Here is a 10,115-nt window from a genome sequence, read left to right as displayed (position 1 = left end):
TGCACTATTGTTAGCTATGCCCCTGCAGGTAAGCATGTAGCTGAAGCTTAGTGGGATGAGTTAAATGGAGAGCACTATCCACGTAAGAGATCGTAGGTCACAAAGACAAGTACATCATAAATGAGACGAGAGATCTCCTGGCTCATGATTGGTAGGGTGCCTGCCTTGCGTCACTATTTATTGCTCACGGAGAAAGTGAAACAGCTATGTTTAGGAGCAAGGGACATATTGGCTAGTCAATGTAAGTTGACCTGATCGAACCAGAACACCAGTCCGGAAAATGCAACTCCACTCAAAATAATTTAGGTTTAAGAGGCTGGTTTGTGAAGCGCACGGTTCACAGGATGCGTTCCACATCGACAGAAGCCTCCTCTCTGATAAAAGAGTGAACTAAAAGAGCCTCTCCGGGGAGTGGAGGGGGTCGGTGAGAGTGGGAGAAGAACCTGTCGGAGCGGAAGCCCCCTAGGGGAAGGAGGGGCTGCGAGGCTGGTCTGGACACTGCTCGGTGGAGCGCGCCTCTTCTTGTCCTGTGCCCACCGGAGCAGGAGCTAGCACTGCGCACCCTGCGCCCTTCTGCTTCCCGGCCATGGGCTGCGGAGCGGGGAAGGTGCTGCCGGAGCCCCCACCCAAGGCGGCTAAGTCCTGCGCGGACCTGGTGAAGACCATGGTGTGGTGCAGCCGAGCTCCCCGCATCTGCGGCTGGGAGGATGAGCCGCCGCTGAAGAAGCAGCAGGGGCCACTGGGCTTCCTGCGCGGGGATTTCTGGGGCCTCGGAGGAGACTGCGAGCCACCGAAGCCGGCCGCGCCCATCCCGGGTCCAGAGCACGTGAACAGGCTCAAGGTGGCCCGGTACCGAGCCAAGTTCGACCCCCGGGTCATAGCCAGGTACAGAGCCTAGGGCAGGGATCTTCCTCTGGGGGCATCGGGACAGAGCAAAGAGCGCAAGTAGATGTACTGATGATGCCCGTAAAATATAAGGCGCTCATCGTAGACTTCAGTACTGTGTATAAAGTACAGGGAGTCAGTGTATGATGAGACAGCGGGGGTCCTAAACTGTAGCTCGAGGTCCATAACTCATTCAGGAGAAATGTGGCGCCTAAAGAGCAGGGGTCCAAGCTACACTAAAGCAGTTGGTTTTAAACTGTTTTATGAAGAATTTGAAAAACAAGCTTCTGCGAAACCATTAGGTCGCGCATTGGCTTTGCCAATGGCTTTTAGCAATGCTGTGCTGCATGGCTAAAAAGGAAACAAAAAAGGTACTATACTGCAGTGGCTAAGTCATTTTGCAAGTAAAACTTTGGTTGAGTATGCAAATACAGAAGTATTTTAGCGCTAAAGGCGTAACCCCAGAAACAACTACAAAAACAAAAAAAACATACAGCCTAGCTTACTTCACCTGCAGGACAAATCTCAAAGTTTTTAGCCATATTTTAGCAATTTCCTAAAGAGGGGCAGGCTTGATTGAAATCTTAATGACAATGGGGTAGGGTGACCACCTGGCTAACGAGGGCCATTTCCATGCACGGCGTTAGGAATAACAAAAAGAAAATCTGACCCTCTACACTACTGATAACCAATGAAGATCCTGTAATTCTTTGGTGATGGAACAAAATTGTGGCACTTTCAAGAGCAACAGGGCTGCAACGTTTTGCAGAGACTAGTTTGGCAAGGGAACCTTTAGTTATTCCTAGGTACATAGAGCTGCTATCACCTCAGTTTTCTCAGTGTTTAGTTGTAGAAAATTATTCTGCGTCCAGATGGACACTTGGGACAATCAGTGGTTGAAATTTAAGTCTATTGCACTGCCATCTACTGGGATCCAAACAATAATTTGAGTGTCATCGGCATACAAAATAGCTGATAAGCTGAAGGGCGTATGCACCATGCATGCAGGGGATTTTTTCCTTTCTATTTACTGAGCCAAGTGGGATTGGTAAATAAAAAAAGGTAGTGGTAGTTAGGGTGTTGGTGGTACTTAGGGTGGTTAGAGTGGCTTGGGTGGTTGTGGTTAGGGTGGTGGTACGCTGTGGTAATAGGGTGGTGGTGGTAGTGTGGTCTGTGGTGGTAGGGTTGTGAGTGGTGGTAGGGTGTGCGATGATGGTGGTATGGTGGTAATGGTAGAGTAGTAGAGTGGTGGTGCTAGGGTGCTGGTGGTCTGTGAATAACTCAAGTAAACTGCAACCGTGGTTCCTCTTAATGGGTTGAGTAGCGTTGCCCCGCCTGCAACGAGTGCCGCAGACAAACATACAGAATAATAAAATGGTGATTGCCATTTTTATTATTCTGTGTGCTGCAGCGCCGGCCAGTGCTGCTGTTACAGAGCATATGTGAGGGTGGGGGGCTGCGATAGCAGGATGATGACTGCTGCCACTGCCCATGTCGGATAGGCTGGCTGTCTACATTGGCCTAACAGACATGCGCACCGTAGGCCAAGCAATCCCAGGGCAGGCCCCAAGCCTCAAAATGAGTGCTGGGCTAGCCTGCTCCAACTAATCCTGGAGCTGCACTCATGCTGAACACAGCATGAGAGCAGATCCAGGATTATTTGTTTTTTGGCATGACAAGATGTTATGAACCACCTTCCTGCCCATCACCTGGGACTAGTCGTTGGAGGAGAGGCACTCAGCATGGGTGAATCTTTTCGGCATTGCGCTGCAATCTGCCCCACCATTTTAAAGGAATACCAGTCGCTACTGTTAAACCGGTATTTATTTGAGGTGGGAAGGGCTCGGGCACATATAACTCCATGTTATGGATGCCTTGATGCGTCACTTAAACAGCCCTGTAAAGTGGCACACATCCATCTCTTGTCAGCCTCATGTATATTAGTAACATCTCCAAACTCTTGCAAGGACTGGAAGTTATGACACCTAAGATAAAGCAAAGTTGAGCGTGCGCATCAGCTTTCCTGTTTGCACAAAACTGACTTGCGAGGACTTTTTAATCATAGTGCAGTGTCATGCAGGCCTGTCTCCCTCTGCCCTGATTGACCCACATTGTTCCTGGAGGCTGGGCCAGAGGCTCTCTCCTTTATTGTGTAATGGAGTGATTATTGTTAAAGGTGGGTCAGTAGAGAGTCGAGTGGAGACCCTTCGTCCTCCACAAACCTGTGGGTCAGTCACCCGGTGTCAGACAAAGGATATTCAAGTTCCCAGCTCGGGTAGCATTAAAAATAGTCAATTCAAAATATGGCGCTGTTTCAAAGCACAGCAGACTAATTCCTTTTCTAGCAGCATTAACTTCTCAGGGCTTCGTGCAAAACCAGCAGAGATCCGCAACAGGCATTAAGTGACTGACACCTGCCAACGGCACTCATAAGCCTCTGTACTGTAACTCTTAAATACAGAGTAAGGGGAGATGAGCAGGTGTTCTATTGAGAAAGGTAGTCATGGGGCACAGGGCGGCTTGAAGCTTTGTTTGATGAATGCTTGATATTGCTTGGAGGCTGGATTGATTAATGCTCAGTACTGCCTGGGACCACATAGATGATGTCAACAAGACCTTTCACATTTCCCAGGTCCATACATATGTTTGTCGGACAGGCTAGGTGTTTGCTTTGCATTCTGGGACCTGTATTCTTGTTTACCCCATTATGAAATTAGGACCACACATCCCAGAATGGAAACTAAGTCCTAGACTAACTGGCATGGATACGAGAAACTTGAGAGTGCTGCTGTGTGGACTGCCCTGGGCCACCAACCCAATCCATAGGTAGGGTCATAGATTTAAGAGCTTCTTGAAGTGCACAAGAGAGGATCAAAAGACTGTGCATATTTTATAGAGTACAGAGGCGTTTTATTTCATTTATTTCACTTTAATGTTTTTCAGTACTCTTAATAATTTACAAAAAATAGGACTCAAGGGTAAAAATGAATTACATGGCCTGGTGTGATTTTTAAATGGAGGGACAATGGAAATGTAAACGCTTGAAAACACCCCAAACACTCACGACCCAGGACTAGGAGCGGGCACATGATTTGTATCAAGTGCCCACAAAACCGCACAGTTCAGGGTTCATGGTAGGATAGGCAGCTACTGTTCACCTTGTTTGTTTCTGCGGTATGCATGAGAGTCGGAGTAACCTCACTGCATTATGTCGCAATCCGCATCCCTATATCGCGGAATGCAAACACTATCACCCAGCCTCATCAGGACACTCAGGCTTGTTCATCTCCTGGCATAAAGTCTTAGCTTTCTACTACCCGGCACAAACCAGGCATGCCGGAGCAAATCAGTGTGGTCAAAAGTTTCAGCCTGTGTGAAATTCATCCAAAAGGTGTTGTGTTTTCCGGTCTGTTTAATTCAAGTTAGCAGGACAGGCAGCATATTCTAAGTTCGTGACTGTTCCCCTATTGATCTGTCTAACAATGAATGAATTTACAAACATGTTCAGCACTGCCTGTGTTTTAAGGCTGGTTCTCAAACCATCACACTGCACAGAAAGAGCCATCTTAGAAATATAACGAATTACTTGCAACGAAGTGACACTCATTGAGTCATATGTAATGGGCTAGAATGTTACACGTAAGGACACTGAAAACACGGAAATGTCACCCATAAGCAAACTTTAAAACTTAGGGGCATATTTATACTCCGTTTGCGCCGAATTAGCGTCGTTTTTTTCGACGCAAATTCGGCGCAAAACTAACGCCATATTTATACTTTGGCGTTAGACGCGTCTAGCGCCAAAGTATGGGCAAATAGCGTCATTTTTTTGCGTGAACGCCTTCCTTGCGTTAATGAGATGCAAGGAAGGCGTTCCCGTCTAAAAAAATGACGGCGACGTATTTATACTCCCGGGCAAAAATCACACCCGGGAGTGGTCGGGTCAAAAAACCCCGCATTTGCGCCACTTTTTAACGCCTGGGTCAGGGCAGGCGTTAAGGGAACTGTGGGCTCAAAATGAGCCCACAGCTGCCCTCCCATGCCCCCAGGGACCCCCCCTGCCACCCTTGCCCACCCCAGGAGGACACCCAAGGATGGAGGGACCCACCCCAGGGACATTCAGGTAAGTATACATTTTTTTTTTTTTTTTTTTGGGGTGGCATAGGGGGGCCTTATTTGTGCCCCCCTACATGCCACAATGCCCAATGACCATGCCCAGGGGACAGAAGTCCCCTGGGCATGGCCATTGGGCAAGGGGGCATGACTCCTGTCTTTACTAAGACAGGAGTCATGTAAATGGCGTCTGGGCGTCATTTAAAATGGCGCAAATCGGGTTAAGACGATTTTTTTGCGTCAACCTGACTTGCGCCATTTTTAAGACGCCCTAACGCCATTTTTCCCTACGCCGGCGCTGCCTGGTGTACGTGGTTTTTTTCCACGCACACCAGGCAGCGCCGGTCTGCTTGCGCCGGCTAACGCCATTCAATAAATACGGCGCCCGCATGGCGCTTCAGAATGGCGTTAGCCGGCGCAAAATTTTTTGACGCTAAACTGCGTTAGCGCAGTTTAGCGTCAAAAAGTATAAATACGGGCCTTAATACCTAAGCTCAACACCCCCATTCTTTTACAATTAAGTTGGTGGATATGCAATGCCTGTTGGGATTCAGTTAGGCATGGCATGGGATCGCCTGTGCTGTCACGACAGCTTTGAGACAAGGGCTTGTCAGAAGTTTGGCATGTGTCCCCCTTGCCTCAGCCCACCTCCGCACTTGGGATTGTGTAGTATTTATGGTCTGGCACTGTGTAAGCACCAAAGTACGTGTTTAGCCCCCACATTCAGCTCTTCACCTGATGACTCCCATCACAGCATCCAGACGTTCTCCACCCCCTAGTACTTATTGAGCTTGGAATGGAACATAACAAATACAAATCTTAACTGTTGTGCTCAGAAAACACTGCTTCCCATTGACCTGCCATGGCACCGGAGGATGCTCTGATTTGCAGAGTACTTTATACTGCAACACGTGTGGGTGCATGTAGAACATAGGCAGGGTCGCTAGAAGTATGCGGCAACATATGGGCACATTATGCAGCGATTAAATTATGCTGCACCAGAAAGTAAATAATGAAACTAATAGGCGATATAAGATTCAGATATCAGACATTACAAAGAGAAATCAAAAGTTTGAGGTTTTCCTACACACTGAGGCCCTCATTCTGACCTTGGCGGGCGGCGGAGGCCGCCCGCCAAAGTCCCGCCGTCAGGTTACCGTTCCGCGGTCGAAAGACCGCGGCGGTAATTCTGACTTTCCCGCTGGGCTGGCGGGCGGTCTCCTTCAGACCGCCAGCCAGCCCAGCGGGAAAGAGGCTTCCACGATGAAGCCGGCTCGGAATCGAGCCGGCGGAGTGGAAGCTGTGCGACGGGTGCAGTTGCACCCGTCGCGTATTTCACTGTCTGCGCAGCAGACAGTGAAATACATTTAGGGGCCCTCTTACGGGGGCCCCTGCAATGCCCATGCCAGTGGCATGGGCACTGCAGGGGCCCCCAGGGGCCCCGCGACCCCCCCTACCGCCATCCGGATCTCGGCGGTCCGACCGCCGGGATCTGGATGGCGGTAGGGGGGGTCAGAATCCCCGCGGCGGTGCAGCAAGCTGCGCCGCCGCGGAGGATTCAATGGGGCCGCGGTACACTGGCGGGAGCCCGCCAGTGGTGCCGGTCCGACCGCGGCTTTACCGCCGCGGTCGGAATCCCCATTGAAGCACCGCCGGCTTGTCGGCGGTGCTCCCGCGGTCCTCCGCCCTGGCGGTCAAACACCGCCAGGGTCAGAATGAGGGCCTGAGTGTCCTGTATAAATAAATGCTGCTTGGGACAGTGCGGCGCAGCATGATTTTTCACGAGTGAAATAGAATATTTTCATGATAACGGAGGAATCGTTTTGTTTCACTCTCCTTGAATGACATTTAAATATGAAATTATTCGTTTTCTTTTGGGAGCACTGGCGCTATTTGGAGAGCATTTTCATCCCTTTTCTACTTTTTAAACTTCTGAAAACAGCAATCGACAGAAGAAACATTACTAGCTGAGTTTTGAAAAGTGTCTGCCACTGTTGCCCCACCTGTGCCACGTTTATTTCATACTTGATTAGTTTCAACGTTAAACTCAAATGTATTGTGTGGAGTTTGCAAATTATGCAGCAGGCGTGGCAAAGATAACCATGCGGAGAGCCCTGCGGTCAAGTGACAATGAGTTTAGGACAGGAATGTTTTCTGAATCACAGGGGCAGATAGTGTTCAGAAGAGTAGTCTCTACTTTACCATTTGTGCAAAAAGAGTTTAGAGTAAAGATCTGTATGGAGCTACAAGATAACATTGGCAACAACTGGAGTCTAGGTTTTAGGATGCAATCTGTCTGTACCTCTGTACTTTAACGGGTATATCACTTATTCATTGTTGTTCCTGAGAAGTTTTAGAACGTCTGGGAGCATCTATTAGGACCTGTTTGAGTCTGTGGAGTGAAACTGAGCACCATTTACCACTATATTGTATGGATATAAGTGAGCAGTCAAGAATGCAGAAAACGCAGGTCAATTTATTTACCGTGATATCCCTAGCTGTAGATTGTAGGGAATAAATCACTGTATCATTGATTATCACACGTAAGAACAGTTTGTATTCTATCAATATTATCCATAGTGTTTAGAGGAGAAGTCTACATTGCCTCACTAATGGGGGTGGGGCGTGGTTGATCTGTACAACACGACTATAGTTAGTAGAGAGTAAAGAGGCAGGACCATATTTATAAAACATTCATGCAGCGTAACGCAGGAAGCCGAATTGCTGCACTGCATGAAAGGGCAGAAATCCATCCTATTTGTCATTATATGGTGCATTCCTGTTCTTTTCTAGTATCGGTGCACTTTGGGTTGCCTAGTGCCGAAGTAGGCACCCTTGCGCCAAGTTACAAGGCTGCCTGTGTTGCAGGCAGGATTGATTTTGTGCAGGAAGGTATACCTTTCTACATAAAAACAACTCTCAGAGGCATTTCCCTCTTTCTAAGTATGCTGCAGAATGCAGCACACTTAGAGGAAAACAATGACGAGAAATAAAGATATTTCTCCTTGTCGCACCTCGGGTGGGAAGGCATGCAATGCTGATGCATTCCCAGGTCTACCAATGTTGGTAAATCTGGGAATGCATCGGGTTCGATTAAGTGAATGCGTGCGAACACCCACGCTCCACCCATGGAACGCCTCCCTGTTACACAGTAACGCAAGACAGTAATTTGGGTTGCCTTGCGTTACTTTACATTTATCAGGCCATGCTGAGCCATACAAGGTGGCCTTGCGTGGCTTGATAAATATCATTTAGGTTTTGTGTCACCCTTGCATCCCCTTGCATTGTGCAAGGGTAATGCAAAACCTTAACAAATATGGAGAGCAAGGTACAATGCACCATTAACATCTGAAGTGCATGGGGGTATAATCTACTCCATCACTAACATATGTAGCAAGTAGAGGATCAATGCAGAGTGCAGATGTAATAGTTATTGAAAGTAAAGAAGCATTGTGCACTATTCAGACTATCAACTGCAAGAGAACAATCTTTACTGTACAGCCACAATTTAGTAGGGGGCATGGACTCAAGCTGTACTTTATTAGTAATGACCATACCATTTAGGGTTCAATATATAATGCATCTTTTATTGCAAAAGAATGTTGGTAAACTGCATGTACAGTATCACTGGTGTGTTTAGCATGTAGGAGCACAAGAACAGGCTTCCTTCTTTCACTGAAACCAATTTCGTGTAGCTGGGTTTCTTCAAGCCCAAAAAGTGATTATACATTATGAGGAAACAGTCTGTTTTACTAGCGGTTGTTTAAAACATGTAAAGGAAGAACATATTCTACAGCACTGGCTCTTTATAATGTATTCTATATGTGCACTGGATTCCAAAGCATATGTTACAATCTGTATTGGATCAGTGAAGTCAAGATCAGTTCCATATGACCAGTGTTTATATCATGCGGAAACATTAGTTATAATGTATGATGTGGGTGCACCCTTATGGTGAGCACTATTTAATGTTTATTGGCTATTCATAGAATAAAGCAAAGCAATCACTTGATAGTATAGCATGCAGTTGAAGCATACCTCAGTGGATTTTAAAGAAAGTGTAGGGGAACAACTTGTATCTCTGTATGTCACGTGTATGCAGGAGAGAAATACATGGTCTTATCACCGTGTGCACAGCATATGGGATAACTATACTGCAGCATGTAAGCCTGTATGTATAATGCAGAGTACCAGTCTATACTGTACTCAGGGTCACTGAAATCATGCTACAGGAGAGAACAAAATTATGCAGTATGGTTGACTAAATTATGCACCAAGAAAAGCCAACATATGCGGCATAATGAAGCATATATTATGATAGTAATGCTTTATTATTTAGCCAGTCTTAGGTTTCACCTGAGACAGTGCATACCTTTTCTCTTGTGAAACATTTTCTTTACTTAAAGGTGGTTTTAGGCCCGACCATTTCTTATCATTGTCTGGCTTCATTGTCGCTCTCATTTTCATGCTTCTTTGTGGTTAGCACATGCCCCCTTCACTTACTCTTTGTGTATTTTTCCCTCTCCTGGAGAATGCTTCCTTGCCCAGTGTGTGTCCTTCCACTGGCTGCACCTTTAGAGGTACCTTTGTAGGTCGCAGCCTAACAGGCAGCACAGCTGTCTGGTTTGTTAAAGACATCTTGGGGACTTTTGGAAAGTTGACCTACGGATGAATTCCACCCATTGATTACCATTGGCTTTGTGGTATGCAACCCACATTTTCTGGCTTTTTATTTTCTGGCTTTATTTGCTTTAGGCTCTCCAGTTTCAGTTTGCCCCTCCCATAGCCTAAAATGTATTTACTGTATTCTTCCACAAAGTTGCTTTCTGTAACCAGGCCTTTAAATCTTGCTGTTATCTGGTCACATTTGCTGTGCATTCAAAGACTGAAGTCAAGTGTGAGGTGCTATCTTTCCAAGGGTGCTTGTTTAGTTTTCTTTCTCTGACTTCAAAGTGAGAGGATTTATGTGTCAATCTTGCCTGTTATTGGGGGTAGGAAATAGGTTTTCTCTAGTGCACAACAATATTTAAATGAATTGTGTGAGTATTTCAGAATATATCAGAATAAGGAGCACAAATGAAGCAAAGTTTTGTTATTTCTGAAGTGGGTTGGAAACA

The 10,115-nt window shown here is 46.7% G+C and overlaps 1 protein-coding gene across 1 annotated transcript in view; it reads left to right on the top strand.

The window, feature by feature from the left end:
• Positions 1-492: 492 nt before the first annotated feature.
• Positions 493-10,115, top strand: part of PSKH2 (protein serine kinase H2) — a 72,204-nt gene continuing 62,581 nt past the window's right edge. The window contains exon 1 of the mRNA XM_069218931.1: positions 493-885. Within this exon, the coding sequence (XP_069075032.1) occupies positions 587-885 (299 nt within the window). The 5' untranslated portion in view covers positions 493-586. The remainder of the gene's footprint in view (positions 886-10,115) is intronic.

This window comes from Pleurodeles waltl, chromosome 2_2 (assembly GCF_031143425.1).
Source record: "Pleurodeles waltl isolate 20211129_DDA chromosome 2_2, aPleWal1.hap1.20221129, whole genome shotgun sequence".
In the NCBI taxonomy this organism is placed as follows: domain Eukaryota; kingdom Metazoa; phylum Chordata; class Amphibia; order Caudata; family Salamandridae; genus Pleurodeles; species Pleurodeles waltl.
This window is presented reverse-complemented; position numbering and strand designations above follow the sequence as displayed.